A 17,729-nucleotide genomic window follows, 5' to 3' on the forward strand; every position below is an offset into this window, starting at 1 on the left:
TATTATGGAAACGATATATCGCTCAATCGCCCATTAGGTTGGACGGTAGTGCTTAGCTGCACTCTCCTTGCCAAAGCAAATTAAAGCCCTCACCAGACATAGTGTGGAAGGGTGTGATATTCTCATCGCGTTCATGTTGAACCACCGCGCTAAGCTAAGTGTGGCATTTTCTGTGTGGCGTCTTCCATACATTATTAATAGTCACTCGGCAGCCAAGAGCACGTGATCAAGATTCGACTTGAATATCACACCCAGCAACGGTCTCTATCTGGACTCTAGGGAGGACTCTCTTCTTCTACAAGTGTCTCTTCATTGTTGAAGGTTGGCCGTCAGATTCTTGTTATCCTCCTTGTTATTGGCTCTTAAGATGACATTTAAACAATGGTAACATTGTCCACAGAACATATTCACAGTGCTGTTGGACTCCGAGATGTCGATGTCTGCGCCGATCGCCCGCTTCCAGGAGTTCACGGAGTACAAGGACGTCCAGCAGTACGGGCTGAAGGTTCTCTCCACACTCGCTTACAAAAAGTACGTATCCTCATTATATGTCATTTACTTTGCACTCCTTTGAATGCCTGTTAATAAAAGTAAGTTGTACATTTATATTTAATATTTGTCTAGCTATAACGGTAAATGACACTGGACGTAAAACTAGGTAGGTTGGTGTCATTGTCTAAGAACTTCCTCGCGTTTATTAACAAAGCCAGCATTAACAAATACTTAATAATATCATTAAATATAAAATTTATAAAGTGAGATCAAAAGCCATTCGACAATTGTAATACTTAAAAAAATTCAGTAAATGCTTGAAAGACCTTATTACATGAAAGTTTAAAACTTATTTCTTAAAAGTTTCTGTCGTCACATTGAATGTTTTTTCCTGTTGCGATCAATATAAGGAAAGACGTATTTTCCTTATCAACAACTTAACAAATGCCAAACCTAGTTCTAAAAATAACCGTGTTATGCAATTAGGTCGCCAACGCCCATATACATGCAGAACTACCTGGAGTTGCTCGACAAACTGCTCGTGTCCGAGATACCGTTGGAGCCAAAGAACAGAGTGAAAGAGAGAGATGATGAAGAGAAGGAGGACAAGTTGCTGTGCGCTACAGAAGGTAAACTATACTATGAAATTTTGTTTTGGCATTAAACGTAAATAGAGAAGGGGTGTTTATTATATCTACATTGTATTTATAAATTATTTATATTATATTATACAAACTTTTTGAAGCACCCTGTATGTTAGATGTATAAAATAAAAAGGTGTTTTAAATTATTTTGACAAATTAGAATCCTACATGGCTACATAGAACGTCATTTTTAACAACTCTAATGGCTTCTGAAGCTGTTTAACACCTAACAAAGAGTGTTATAAATACCTGTATTTAACACCAGGCTGTATTTCAGACAAAATGCCGTTCACATACAGCGGTATGGCGTGCAGACGCCACGCGAACCGGTGCTGGGGGTTCGCGTGCCAGTGGCCGCTGTGCGCCGAGCCGCGCACACACCGGCGCGCGCTGCTGCTGCTCGTGGAGCGCCTCATGCCGCTGCTCGCCAAGCCGCATCTCGCCACCGACATGCTGTGCGACAGTCTGGACGCAGGTGGGTACAACGTACGAACCGGTGCTGGGGGTTCGCGTGCCAGTGGCCGCTGTGCGCCGAGCCGCGCACGCACCGGCGCGCGCTGCTGCTGCTCGTGGAGCGCCTCATGCCGCTGCTCGCCAAGCCGCATCTCGCCACCGACATGCTGTGCGACAGTCTGGACGCAGGTGGGTACAACGTACGAACCGGTGCTGGGGGTTCGCGTGCCAGTGGCCGCTGTGCGCCGAGCCGCGCACGCACCGGCGCGCTGCTGCTGCTCGTGGAGCGCCTCATGCCGCTGCTCGCCAAGCCGCATCTCGCCACCGACATGCTGTGCGACAGTCTGGACGCAGGTGGGTACAACGTACGAACCGGTGCTGGGGTTCGCGTGCCAGTGGCCGCTGTGCGCCGAGCCGCGCACGCACCGGCGCGCGCTGCTGCTGCTCGTGGAGCGCCTCATGCCGCTGCTCGCCAAGCCGCATCTCGCCACCGACATGCTGTGCGACAGTCTGGACGCAGGTGGGTACAACGTACGAACCGGTGCTGGGGTTCGCGTGCCAGTGGCCGCTGTGCGCCGAGCCGCGCACGCACCGGCGCGCGCTGCTGCTCGTGGAGCGCCTCATGCCGCTGCTCGCCAAGCCGCATCTCGCCACCGACATGCTGTGCGACAGTCTGGACGCAGGTGGGTACAACGTACGAACCGGTGCTGGGGTTCGCGTGCCAGTGGCCGCTGTGCCGAGCCGCGCACGCACCGGCGCGCGCTGCTGCTGCTCGTGGAGCGCCTCATGCCGCTGCTCGCCAAGCCGCATCTCGCCACCGACATGCTGTGCGACAGTCTGGACGCAGGTGGGTACAACGTACGAACCGGTGCTGGGGGTTCGCGTGCCAGTGGCTGCTCTGTTTAATTTCTGCAGCTGCTGCTGACATGACTAGAGAGAGATTATTCGCCAGTACAATGGCCTTACGTGCTTTAAATATATTCAATACTATCTACAGTTTGAATGGGTCACTGGTTGAAACTGCCCTCAAACTGATGTCAAGTTCTTTTAAATGTAGTGTGCTAGAATATTGCCAAATGCTCCTGTATCACAAATCTGCTAGTATTAAAACACATCCAAGATAACTTCATTATGTAAAATATTTCAAAATTACACAATCTAAAATATCATTAACACCTGTCATTTCACAGGGGGGCCTATATCTATGCTGGCGCTACAAGGAGTACTGGAGCTGGTGAGACAGCACAACATCGATTACCCGGACATGTACGACCGGCTGTACGCCATGTTCGAGCCGGAGATGTTCGCCACGCGCTACAAGAAGCGGCTCATGCACCTCGCAGATATATTCCTTAGTTCTACGTGAGTATATAAATTTAACCAAAACTAAAAAGTGATGTCCTTCGGTCTAAAAGCAATGTTTTTTGATTACAGCACCTGTGAAATATTGAGTTGAAACTTAATTGGAGTTGTTCAGATTTTTATGTTGGCCATAGGATTCATTACATCTGCATTGCATTCATTGCCTATTTGCATATCCTTTCAGAGATACAAGCTTGAAGTTAAGTCCACAAAGTGATATATTCTAAAGCATCAAATTAATATTTTTGACAGACATTTGCCAGAAAGTCTAGTAGCGGCGTTCGCGAAGCGCCTGTCCCGGCTGGCGCTGGTGGCGTCTCCGGAGGACGCAGTGGGCCTGCTGCAGCTGGTCGCCAACCTCTTGCTGCGACATCCCGCTCTCAAACGCATGATCTGCTACGAAGACACACCAGCTATAAGTATGTCGTATGACATTTACTAATGAATAGTTTTTGTCATAAATACCTTTACATGTGATATGAAAATATTGATTGCCAATGTTTCATATTTACTTCATTTGACACTCTATCGGGACCCTACGCCGCTTACCATCAGATGCAGGGGTAATTTTGCCAAGCCCGTAAATAAAATAAAATTGTATCGTCCCAGTGTCAGGCGACCCGTACGTGATGGAGGAGACGTCGGCGTCTCGTGCGCGCGCGCTGGGCTCGCTGCTGTGGGAGGTGTGCGCGCTGCGCCGCCACGCGTGCGCGCCGCTCGCCGCCGCCGCCGCGCGCGTGCTGCTCGCCGCCAGCACCGCTGCCAGCGCCGCCAGCGCCGCCACCGCCGCCGCCGCGCCGCTCGACGCGCACAGCGTACGTCTCACTACTACACAATCTAACACGCATGCGCAGCGCCAACTACACATGCCTATTCTAATAGACTCGAGTCACATTCATTCACGTGGTATGGAACACATATGGCAAAAAGTGGGTGCCTTGGTTGGTTAGGCACCACTGCTTACCCCTTCGGAGACAAAACCGGGGAATATGTTGTGTGTTAATTCGCGTGCTACACAGAATCACCACACACACTTATAAAGCTGGTCCTGCATGTTTTGATCCTGCTCAAATCGACGTCAAGCTTATCACTTTAAACTAGGTAGTTTTATATGTACAGAGTGTTTGAACAATTAGGTATAATTCAAGCCATTTAAACTCAAATATATTGTCAATAATATGATGAATACTATGTACACAGGTACTTTTAATTATGAAATTCAAGTAATCACAATTTCCAGCTCATATACAAAATATATGCTAATAAAAGTTACACTTCACAGATGTTCGACGCGGAACTAAAAAAGAGGTTCAAGACTATCGAGGTGAACTTCGTCCGGCCGCAGGGCATGGCCGCGCCGTCCGGCGAGCGGCTCCTGCAGTACTGGGAGCTGATGGCCTGAACACAACCGCAGCCCACGCGACGGTCCGCCAGGTTATAGCACTTACATCTGCCACGTACTGTGAGATTGGGTGATTTTTACTGCATTTTCCTTGGTTATAACAGTATTTGTGATATGTGGAAACATTGAAGAAGTTAGTTTGCGCCACTGTTGATGGTTACTACTGTCGGAAATGTAACGACTCCACTAGAATACACACTGTCACTGTCGTACTGTCAAAGCACTGGTTTCACGCGTGACTTCATGTCCATACATTCTCGACAGTGAGTGACCACGGTCAGCATCTACAAAACCGGCTGTCTTATATAGGGTGTTGACAAATAGGTATAAGAAAACACTACAACTAAAAAAAGGAATATGTTTTTGGTTATAAATTATTTATTTAATATTTGGTGTTGTCGTTTTTTTAGGAACTAGCGATAAGGTTGATGTTATTTACAGTGATTTTGGCTGTTGGATGTATTTATTTATGGCGCAAACGATAAACCTGGGTCCATATAATTGTTCTGAAATGGCACCAACATGTTAATGTTTAAATGAAACATTGAAAATAGTAATGATGACGCTGTCTGCATTATATTGCATTATGATTGGATGGTATATGGTATCGGATTTTTCATTTTTTACACATTTTAAAACTCACTAATTCAAGTGTTTTATTGTAGAAAATTTACAAATTAATACATTTAACCGATGAGGATGATAAATTGACATTATCAGTTTCTCATTCAAATATGTCTCAGGATATGTTCTCCAAAGAAACTAAGTAAGTTTAAAGCTAGCACAACATCTTTTCAAGTGGTATTTATGTTTAAAAGTTTTTTTTATTTATTTACCAATTTTACGATAACTTTGGGAGTAACCAATTCAATGAAAGAGAATTATCTGTAATAGGTTTAGCACAGTTTTATTTACGTATAAACTTGAGTTTATACTGCCAGTCATTCAATATGCCGATGCAAAACATCGACTTATTTTTCAAATTGCAACATTACATTCTTTTAAATTTTCGAAAGAAGTAGATTAATAAAAATTATTAAAAAAAGCATTCGAACTCTTATTTATAAAGTATTAAAAGGTATTTATCTTTGCCAATTTAAAACAACTCGTTATGTCATGTTTAACATTGGTAACACTGAACATAAAGTAATTAGTCTAACACAATCTTCTGTAGTCGCTAGGTCAAATTGCATGATCGATTAAACCATTGATCATACAATTTCGACATACTCTATTAAGTAAACAGAACTATTTATATATTTTAAATCTACCGAAGTAATTTAAGTCATAAGATGACTATGCTAATGTATATTTTTTTGGTTGTTGAGATAACCAACGAGTATCGACTTGAGCAAAGCCTAATTTGCAGTGGGCACAGTGTTCCCAGTTGCCTAATTAGAAATCTCAAGGTTTCGAACCTTTGCTAGTTGATGGCATATATCTGTAATAAAACAGTCCTCCAATAGGCCTTTTTTTCTATTCGATCTTGTGTCCTTGATCCGTTGATTTTGCGCGACTAGTGTTTTCAAAATTATTCGACACGATCATTGTAATTATGTAAGATCCTTAACTCGTATGAAAAGTGCGAATTAAAAATATCCCTTGATAACATCGATCACGGCTTCCTTGACAACCAACAAAGTATGAGTATAAAGGCTTGAATCAACTAAATTCCAAATAAGCAGATTCGTGTCTGTGTTGACCTTAAAGATTTACAATACATAATGTTAATATATTAAAGCTGTGTGTGCAAGAATGGCCTAACCGAGTTCTTATATAGAAAATATATTATGTTTGAAAAATATCCCTCATAAATAAATAAGGTAAAGATCTCACATTCGAACTGTAATATTCTAAATTTTACAAACTAGTAATGTTATAATGAAATCAACAATATTATTAATTGCCATTTTCAAAAACGATCCTAATTATTTTTTCGAGCTATTTAAAAAATGAACCAATCAGAACAAAGTTTTCTTTGCCATTATAACAAATGACATTTCAAATGGTTAATTCTTGGAATGGGATTTAAGATTGAGATTGGGATCGTCTATCAAAAACGGCTGTAAATCGCACCTGCACTTGGCCGTTCTTGCTCTACCAACGGCTTATCTTTAACTGTCTTTTCTTTATGTACACTATAAGGGCCTTATTATCAAATTGCAAGTAGATTTTGGCACTGAACCCTTGTTTAACTTTACAGGTTGCTATAACCAAATGCTGGTTCATCATTAATTTTTAGTGTCGCATTTTCGCTATAATTTTATCATATTTAGCGTTTCTATCATTCAGTTGATTTAAATAGGAGCATATAAGCTTTTATTTCCGATATTTGGATTTTACTTCAAGGCTACAAGCTTTCGCTATTTTTTATCCGACTACGGCTAACCAAGGAAGGATAATGTCTGATTCTTTCTAACTATAATCTTCTCCCTATTTTTAGAGCGTGGTGTGGTATTTTAAAACAAATTTTGTAGAGAATATCTTTGAGTATTGTTGATGAAAATAAATTGCCACCTGTGCAACTAAATCAAATATATTGCTAGTCATTAAGGCCTAGCATTCTTTAACAAGATTGTTCGAAACCATGTGCAGCTGACGCCTATATTTATGGCAGGTTTGAATTTAGCGCCATCTATGTCGATTTAGACTCTATAAATAGTAAATGCGTCGGGCTCGTAAGTAACTTCAGACCGTTCATAAAAATTTGTGTCGAGTTTACATTTGAAAAGTAAAACTATTATGTATTTGATACCAATATGAAGACAAAACCATCGTATCGATAAGAATTTTGAATAAATTTTGCACTCGTAATGTTAATGTTAAACGTAAGTGGAGTTAATGTTGTAATTTGGTTAATTTTATTTTTTTACTATACGTGTATTGTGTGCGTCTGTGATTTAGGAAACGGATGTCGATATGTGACATTGGCATTTCCCGAATATTATCGTCGAATTTCTCCGCCTTTTTCATGAAAAATAATACGGACAATGTTTCTGATTCACGCCGTGAATAGATGGGAAATGGTCGATAATAATCGATATCGATAAAACAAGTACATCACTATAAAATAAAATGAACACTTCCAGTAATAGTAGATGCTGTGTGACAAGTGGACCAGTTTTTCTACCTTGGTATATTAACCCTACCGCCCCCAGTCAAAAGTATCGATGTTCGGACAACACTGGTTTCATACATATCGATAGTTATATCGTTATGTATGACATCAGATTTATGTGTGTTGAGGTGTAATGCGGATTAAGTGTGTCGTATGCAGGTCGATAGCAATGATTTATATTGTTTTACACTCAAAGGAAAGTCATTGATATTATAAACTATTCCAATTTCATCCTGGTGTAACTAGAGATGTGCCAATATCGACGTTTTATGATTTTATTGAATATTGCTCGGATGCAATTAAGCTGAGTCAACCTCGATTCCATATAATTAAAAAATGTAGATGAAGCATTCCGACTTGCATGCGACACACTCAGTCCATTATATAAACTCGTTATGCAGTTAACGTTGTACGGAGGTAACGTCTTCCTGTCCCCTAACATTTGTTTCGCCCAGTTTTGTTAGTTTCATTCCAGTTAATGTTCTAACTAGATGTTGCTAAGGATAAATTAAGAATTTATTTTGTTAAAACTAACACGAACGCCGCCATTGGCCAGCGTGACGGCCATATTTATTTAACATTTTATTAATTGTAGTTATTTTTAATTGTTTACGAAAGCCTCGCAGTTTGGGGCGCGGCTGGTGCAGCGTTTGTTATCATAGGATTCATCTAATATTAGATCATAGGACAAGAGTTACTGGCGCCGGATAAAGCTGTTATAATCTTACCCATAACGGTGGACTAGCATGTTTTCTCTAGACATGAGTTGTAAAAAATCAGTCAGAATCCTATTTAAATGCTATAAAATTAGCTAAGTATATCCGACGCGTGATATTAGGATAAATAACAGCAACAAAAAAAAAATAGTTTTTGCTGTTTTGTTACATCTTGTGAATTAAGGACGGTATATGGAGTTTTCAATAATTAATTAGGTCCTATTATATCAAACTGTTATTTCGAAAACCATCGGCCAGTATAAAAAAGTGCAATAAGTCAGTGCCATGACTCAAAAATATGTTACAAGTGTATGTAACTGACAATTGAATTAGTTAAGTTTATAGAGCATACTATGCTGGTATACAAGAGGATGTTTTTAATGTGAATATGTTGTTTAAAAGGACTTTTTTTTTTCATTGTATAAAAATTGGGAATGATGATGTAAATCTAATAATAGGTTTGGCAACAAAACACATGTTCAGCGATTAACTATTATTTTTAATAACCGATCCCAATCGCTTTTTTGATCTTTCCTAAAAATAGACCAATCAGAACAGAGCATTTTTTGACAAGCTTACATGAGTAATTTTGAGTGGTCCATTCTTGGAATCGGATTAAAGATTGAGATTGTGCTAGTTTGTTGAAAACGCCTAATAAACATTAAATATAATTTTAAAAAAATGTGGCCTATTTGTAATTGTGTCCAATAACAATGTGAGAACACTGTACAATCTGAATTTTGCATTTCCCTAGTCTCATATTCACATTAGGCGTCGAACTTTACTACACCAATGAAACCCGACCCACCTATAGCCATACTTCCCTACAATCCCGGAGGTGTTAGTACAAATACTTTTATAGAAATTGCAGTGTAAAGAAATATACTCTAACCAGTATTCAGGCCATTTTATTTCGAAGATGATAAAATTCGCATACGAAATTTAACGTATATTGCAATGAATAATTAACCATAAGTAGTTCATTTACTGTATAATTTCTAAAGAAAAATATTTGTATCGCACCTTCCACGAATCTCGCACACAGCCGCGCCCGTCGCATACATTGTGATTATAGCAACAAAACTAGTTGTAAGCTAGTGTAAGCCATTATTTTAATATTCATTTAATGTTCTATTATATTAATGATTATAAAAATAAAAAGTACTGAAAATATTTTTTTTTATTTCTCTATTATAGTATGTCTTGTGAAAGTTCGAAGAAAAATAAAAATGTCTCTTATTCTCTTCCAAATTCCGATATTAAAACTATAGAAATAATAATTACGTTTATTCAAAATATTATGTATTTAGTTTCACACAATACTGGTAATTAACGCAGTCATATTTGTGTAACCTAATTATTATAAACCCAAAAGCATACATTTCTCAATTCCATTGTTAAATACATTCTTAAATTCCGCACTTTTCGAAAATCACTCGTATAACTCTTACATAAAAGTAATATTACAATAAACGTAACTATTTATAAATAAGAAATTCTAATAATATAACTTCTTATCCAGTTTTAAAACTTCTCATGTTATAAATGTCATGAATCAGAATTATATAAAAAAAATACATTTATTGCAATATTACCTACAACACGCAACGTAACATATGCTTTTAGCAATAACATCATAACAATTTAATTTTTAAATATTCCACATGTAACAAACATAGCTAAAATTATTATAAACATTTACGTATATAAAATAAAAATCTAAAATCACTATCGGTAACAAAATTCGATGTAAATAATGACAAGTCTTTAAAACTAAAATGAGTCATGAAGAACGACTTGAATGTAGATGTAATGTCTATCGGCCGATTTCAATAAATAATCTGACTTTTAAAATGGCCTTTGCTGCCGTGCTAAGCGCAAAAGCGATATGTCAGGGAAACCTTATTTCGAGATTAACAAAGTTTTGTAAAGATAATTTTGTATATAAAACTGAGATAGCTTTAAGGTTTTTTTAATAAGTTCTAAACAAGATACCGGTATTTAGGTAAGTTCATTGGATGGGTATATCTTTAAGGTAACTGACGACAAACAAATCAAGATTATTTTTTTTGAGATATCGCTTATGAGCTTAGCATAACAGTAATGGGTTAACAACAAAAATGGACCAATTAGAATAAAGTTTATTTGACACTTACCAACGACTTATTTTGATTGGTCTAGTCTTCCCCATTGTATCAAATTGATTCGGACAGTTCATTGAAATCGGTTGTATGCCGTAACTAGTAACTGCAACACTGTAGAAACTTGACTAGAATATTATGATTGTTTTAACTTCATATAGCAGAGTACTTATACTGGATCTAACTGTAATTTCAGTCGAAATATGCCAATAAAAGCAGTCAGTATAGGAGACCGGACTCATTTTTGTTCTTTATTATTATCAAATATTTACGTTATATAAATTATAACACAGAAAGAATTATTTAAATCCGGTAAAAAAGCAACAAGTTATAAGTCTTTCTATTTCGGTAGAAGGGGTAAGTAACAAGAAACAGAAAAGAGGCGCAATACCCACGTGTGACGTCATCGGGCATTACGACGCGTGCGAAAGAAAGAGATGAAGCTATACTCCCACTTCGGCACATAGTAATATTTGAAATATGAATTACTGGCTCATTTTTAACCAATTTTAATACAGTTTTCGCAAGAGGGTTTCTTTTTCGTATTATTAACCATTACATATAGAATAATGAACAAAATCAAAACAGGACGGTCCCCTATTATGTTATCATTTGTAACTTTCACTTACATTTAATCAGCTGGGTTTAATTACTAGGATATTGTGATACAGAGCTTCTTAGAAATAAAATATATAGTTTTAAAATTATCTTCATTAAAAGTATTTATGCAATAAATAATAGAGTGCAAATAACTTGCTATTAGTTGACAGTTACTAGAGACAGTATACAATAGCATCTTCAAGTTAAACGTCTAATGATATGTGGTACTATACAAACTAACCAAAATATACAAAATATAATCAATATGGGAGAAAAGGGGAAGTACATTACGTAATTCTAACGGCACAATCAAATGGCGGGCGTTCAATGCACTTTGCCAAAGTGTTTTGTTGAGCCTTTAAGAAATTTAAACAAATATCGAACAGCGTTTCAAATAAACTTTAAGAACCTGACAATGGTATTAACCGAGTTGTATACTATAGATATCCATATATTTTTGGCTGTATAAATTTTTATTTACGATTATGGAACAAAATTGGTGAATAACTATAAAATGGTAATGTCTCAACGCGCATTGAACATCCGCCATTCGGAGACCTCTACGAGCTAGGGCAAGATTATTATTGCAAAACATTATTTAAATAGACCCAAAGACATTCACTACATTATTATCTGTATTAAAGGCCCTTTTGAAACAGGTCGTATTTGCACAAAATCCATTGAGTAATCATCGGTCATATTTAATATTGGGCACAGCCTTTCCATAGACAATTTATTGTCTTGTCACGATACCATAAAGCACTCTTTCTATTTTATATTCTAAAAGCTTTTATCAATTTCTTTCATTAAACTCAAACTCATCAATATTATTACATAATTCACTGTCTTAATTGCCCACAAAGCAATCGACATAACTAATATAGTACGTATTCTTTTTGTTCTGGACGCGGCGACGCTTGATGCCCTGTGCGTAAGAAAGACAAGACACCCGAAGGCCTTTTACATAAGGACGGACGACCCACAAAGTATAGACATAAATTATTCAAGTATTCAAACATTAGAGAGAAAGACAGCGCCCTAATCATTTCTTAAAACTTATCAATTTCACATCACCCTGTATACGAAACAGAAACGAAGTCACTTCACAATCTGCTCTTGACTCTCAGTAGAAGTCTTCTTATTATGGCAGCACGTTATTTGAGGACTCTGCTCTCTCACTTCTTGTCTGTCTTCATCTTCTTTCTTTTTACAACAAGACTTTGGCTCGTGAACCACCGCCTTGACCTCTTTACCGCAACACTTCTCCTCTGGCGGTGGGTCTTGCTTCCAACACGATCTCTCCGACCTCAAGAGTTCAACATCTTCCACACTGGGAGTATCTTCTTTCTCATTCTCTGTGTGGCAATGGGGTTGAGTTTTCTTGACCCGTGCTACTTTTGAGGGGCATTTCTTGGCGCCGTAGTGGCAGCTGCTCTCGCCGGCGCCATCTTGCGGCGTGGAGGGGAAGTAGTGCGACGGTTGTATGCACGTGCGTGTCTGGCAGATGAAGAAGTCCGATTCTGAGCTTAACGACGAGTCTAATAGAGGTGGTGTTGTGTTTTCCGCTGTAAAGAAAAAGGTACGGTTAACGAAACATACGTTTTCAAATTACTGTAAATAATAATATCAATATGTCGCACTAATTAGAAAAGCTATTTATCACATATTTATAGAAAGAATAACTGACGAGAAAAATAAAAATATATGTGACTAAAACACACAAAAAAGCTAACTTAAATCTACCTGGAACAAAACAAAAGAACATACTAGAGTAAGCGATGCGATGCTACAACTAAAACAATACTTAACAAAATATTTCTAATAACAAAAAAATACCTTTACATGATAATAACAAACTATACAATTACACGCAAATGTAAAGTATCAAAATAAACTGACTATAATAAAAAATATAAAGGCGCAAAATAACATAAAACTGCCATCTCAACTGCAACACTATAAGTGCATACCACGCTGGCATCGTAACGTATCGCAACGCATCGCAACGGATCGCAACGCACCGCATCGCAACGCAAAGCTAATACTTGGCATGGAACGGCTCCGGCTCGAGCCTGGTGTCGGTCTGCTGCAGCTCCAACGCATCCATTTCCTTGCACAGCTTGCCTTCGCACACCTCCCAACTACACTTCTCCGTGTTGCACCGGTCTTGGACAATCAGTGTGCGTGTTATTTAGGAGAGGTGTGAGGTTTAGATAACATGATCATAGATGGCGCTAGTTGATCAAGGCATTTTTGCCACTGCATGATAAGACTAGTGTGTCGTTCACGTGTTTGCACTACATACGATTATAAACAATAAATGTAACGCTTTATAAAGGATGTGGCAAAGTGTATAGTTTCATATTTCTGGGACCTTATTCTCTATCCCGCACGTTATGTTAACAGTGCGTAACAAGCACGTAACACAACGCATCATGTTTAGGACTATAGAAATTTGGTTTACAGAATACCATTCCACTCACATTTCTCGAAGATAACATGACACGGCCGCGTTACGCGTTTATAGTACCATACAGAATAAGGGCCCAGTTAGGAATTTTTTTTTACTTTAATCCACGGGGCCCGCGCTTACGTGGGATTGATGACGTCGGGTTGCATAAATATCAAATACTACTGTACGTACCTTGTAACGTTAACTGTATTTAATTTAGATTTCATAATTAGTAAAACACATGTAAAAAAGTTAAGACATATAAATATAATAATTTTATGATCAATAAGCGACAGACAGAAACAAATATATGGATGTATGTTGATCCATGTTCTTACCGGTATCATCGCATTCAGGAGTGCATATGATGACTCTTTTGGTACTGAAGCACTGCATCTGCAAGCGTGTGAGCTGCGTGCCGAACAGGAAATAACCTTGAAATAACAAGTTATAATATTTATTTACATATATTTAATTTACAAAATGATAGACTAAAAGCTGATGGTAAATTAACTAATCTATACTACTACTGTATTATACAAAGCTGTAGAGTTTGTTTGGTTGTAGCAGGAACTGCCGGTTCGAATTGAAAAAATATTGTAATGTTGAATAGCCCAATTATCGAGGGTTTATAACATCATGCTATGACCAATAGGAGCGAAGCAATAATAAAAATGTTCCAAATACTGGCAGAATTGCCCGCCTAGTTTATAGTAAATTGCTTGCGCGGATTTTTTCAACTTGAGTGCTAATTTTTCTACACTGCTGTTGTTAATACTTAATACAGATTACAGTGCCGTCTAATCTTTATAATATTATTTTGCATCTCGTAACACTATATTGTATACAGGGTGTTCATAAACAGCGGTATTCTACAGTCAACTCTTTTCCCTAGTTATCACTCACCGAGCATCATGCCGAACACTACTGCGAGTAGCAGATGCACGTTGTACACCATCACCGCCAGCATCAACAGGTAGCCCACCACGTTGTGCACCACGAACACGGCCGACTGATGCGCGTTTACCAGTGTACTGGAAATTTAAACAATTGGTATAGAAATATTAATTCCATATTATGTAGCTTAGAATTCTGTTCACTACGTTCGTTCCACCACTATTAAAACTAAACTTTAATTTTACAAAATAAATTCTACCATCATATATCTTAATTACATTAAAGACAAAACTTCACAACTCTATCTTACGAACACTATCAATGAGACACCTAGTCACAGATAATTATTCCAATATATTTACTTAATAACTACTTGTTTACAAAACACCACTATGTAATTAAACTAAACATTGGGTCTACCATCTTTTTGCAACACTCTGTATAAGCTAGAAAACTAGCGACAAACTACCACATCACTAACTACGCCTTACCAACTAAGCTACATACTAAATACTTACCGTATCTTGAAAGACGCCCACCTGCTGACCTGACCCGTGCTCGCGTTGCGGCTCGTCGTAGGCTCCATGTTGCCTTGTTCCCTGGCAAATATATTTATGTTTTAATTTGCTCGAAGGTTTCTAATTGCTAATTATAGAGTATAGATAATTTAATAGATAAATCTTTACATGTAATAATACAATTGTGACAGGCCGATTTTTTATTTATTTATTTATTTATTTATTTAAACACTTTATTGTACATCAACACCGTAGGGAAAAATAAATATACAACAGAGATGATGAAACAACAGGAAGTACAAATGGCGGTCTTATCGCTATCGGCGATTTCTTCCAGACAACCTTTGGATGGATTTAAAATAACTAGGAATGAAACGAGCGGGCGGTCATAATTTATGTAATAAAAGGTTTGGAAAAACGATGTACTAAAGTATTAAAACATATAATATATCACATATATATAATATACATATTTATATATTTACCTATACAAAAACTACGTATTATAATACATAAACTACATAAATATAAATAAAATAAATACATAATATACAGTAATAACCTGTAAGAAAAAGGAGACAGAAAATTACAGTGACAAATAGTGTTGCTTAACGAGCCTTTTAAAATGGGAAGAGTTTTTGCCCTTCTTACCGACACAGGTAACTCATTCCACAAGCGTGCGGCCTGAACTGTAAATGATTTATCAAGGAAATTAGTTGCATGCTTGGGAATTTCCAATTTGAGGTTATCCGATGATCGTAAACATCGATCGTGGGTGCTGCTCAGGAAGTGAAATCGGTTTTTAAGATAAGAAGGAGAAGAGGGAGAAATAAAACACAATATAACAGAGATAAAATCCGGGTATTCAAGCGGAGGCGTATGGGAAGCCACTTGAGTTTAGTCCGAAATTGTGATATATGATCAAATTTACGTAGGCCAAAAATGAAACGGATGCAGAAGTTCTGAAGACGCTCAAGTTTATCAAATTGGGCTTCGGAAAGATCGAGATAGCTGGCATCAGCATAATTAAGGAGTGATAAAGAAGTGATTGCACAAGAGCAATTTTAGTGGGGATAGGAAGGAAATTACGTAAGCGACGCAAGGACCCGGCAGCAGAAAATATCTTACGACTGATTTCCCGCAGTTGGGGTCCCCAGGACAGGTTTCTGTCTATAAGAATTCCCAAGTTCTTGACCATATCGCTATAGGGAATGGTACAACTATCAAATACGACCTGAGGAAGTCCACTGAAATCTACTTTGGATGACATCCTGGGGCTGCCAACAACAATGGCCTGGGTTTTCAGAGGATTTACCACAAGACCAAAATTTGAAGCCCATTCACCTATTCTGGCAAGGTCTTTTTACAATTTTGTCTGTATGTTTGAACATGTATCATGTTAAAACTACTGCATGGAATTGAATGCAGTTTTCAATGATATACTGGTAGAAGTCTAACTTAAAATACAGGCTTCATTTTATCCTGGAATAACTTGTTCACGCGAGCGGGGCAACGAGCAAAAGCTAGTTTATAATATGTATAAACTATAAAGAAACTAATTCGAAGATCCAATAGCTTAGACTATAAAAATAATCTAAATACAGTGTAGTCCAATTATAATGTCGACTAACGAGACGCATTGTCAGTATCGGCTTCAACACACGCGAGACCTCAGGCGAAAAAATACCGACACGAGACTCCGTACGGAGTAAAAAAAAACTGACGCAAGGCTTTGGCCGAAGCGATGGGAAGTACCGATTTCAAGTATCGATATACCGATTTCGTAGGTAATATGCTAAAAAGAGGGCCCCCAAGACACCGCGCGAGGCTCCGGACGATTGCCCGGTTCACCTTACTAAATTCGCCATTGCGCATTAAGGCCCTTATTGTAAAAAAAGGCCCTTATTGCCCTTAAAAAAATACATGTCACAAACAGGTTTGTATTTTTTTTTAATTCAACAATGATTTTTTTTTATATCACTAATTGCGGTTAACGTGATAAGACATTACCCCAGTAACAGTTACATAACTAAAATTTATGATGTTTTAATTTAATATATTGTTATATCAGATTGACAGAACGTAGACAAAACATTCGCGTTTTTATTGCGTATGTACTATGTAGACTTCATCGGCAACAGACAGTGATTTGGTAAATTGCGATAAAAAACATATTTGTAGACTAACGTACAATAGTACATATTTTAACACAGCATTTGCTTACACACTCCTGCTTGTATAGACAAAACTATGCTTCCTACCTACATGAACTTTTAATGCAAGAAATCTATCTAGAAAACTATGGAGTTTTCTAACGTAAACATTGTTGCATGTTCAAGATTGAATGAATCCCCTCCTAGCCGAATTTTAGCCACAGGGGTCAATCTCAATGGAGAGCCAAGTATGCAGGAAATATTAAAGTGCATAAATGTGTGCGCAATACACAGATGCACTATCTATTTCTTCACTCTCACAGTCCGGTGAGACGGCAATACATGAACGGAGAGAGATTAGGCGCGGGACCAACGGCTTTACGAACTTTCCGAGGCACAGGGGTCTTTCATCGCTTACTTCATGACTCTAAACTGCGACTGCGTAATTTATAAGATGGAAAAACCCAGTCAAGTTATGCTACATTAATAATGATAAATCTAACATTAATCACGTACTTAATCCGGTCTAAATATTTGCTGATAAATGAGGATACATTCGAAATTAGTTATAATTTATTGTACAATAAATAACACCTAATTTATTAATAATTTTTTTTCATATTTACTAAACGGAGTTGCGTAAATTTAACTGCACCATACTCAGAACTAATAAACTAAGAAAAGACAGTATCTTTAAGACTATTTGTTGGAACTTACATATTCCATGTTCCAATATGATATGGGTCCTGTATCATTTCAATTATATTCTAGGTATGTATAT

General features: G+C 37.9%; 2 protein-coding genes across 2 annotated transcripts; one reads left to right on the top strand and one right to left on the bottom strand.

The window, feature by feature from the left end:
* Positions 1-388: 388 nt before the first annotated feature.
* On the top strand, positions 389-9,358 carry LOC119190971 (nucleolar complex protein 4 homolog; the record flags this gene model as incomplete). The annotated part of the gene is made up of 7 exons (XM_037444619.1): positions 389-531; positions 979-1,121; positions 1,414-1,611; positions 2,780-2,951; positions 3,204-3,370; positions 3,561-3,766; positions 4,234-9,358. Coding segments are annotated over 7 exons (1,149 nt in total), but the record flags the coding sequence as incomplete, so codon positions are not given.
* Positions 9,359-11,496: 2,138 nt separating this feature from the next.
* Positions 11,497-14,905, bottom strand: LOC119191048. The gene is made up of 4 exons (XM_037444826.1): positions 14,796-14,905; positions 14,287-14,414; positions 13,719-13,814; positions 11,497-12,493 (listed from the first exon to the last, which is right to left on the bottom strand). Exons 1-4 carry the CDS (start codon positions 14,861-14,863, stop codon positions 12,027-12,029), a joined length of 759 nt encoding a protein of 252 aa, XP_037300723.1. The 5' UTR covers positions 14,864-14,905; the 3' UTR covers positions 11,497-12,026.
* Between the last annotated feature and the right edge of the window lie 2,824 nt (positions 14,906-17,729).

This window comes from Manduca sexta, chromosome 28 (genome assembly GCF_014839805.1).
Source record: "Manduca sexta isolate Smith_Timp_Sample1 chromosome 28, JHU_Msex_v1.0, whole genome shotgun sequence".
Classification (NCBI taxonomy): Eukaryota; Metazoa; Arthropoda; class Insecta; order Lepidoptera; family Sphingidae; genus Manduca; species Manduca sexta.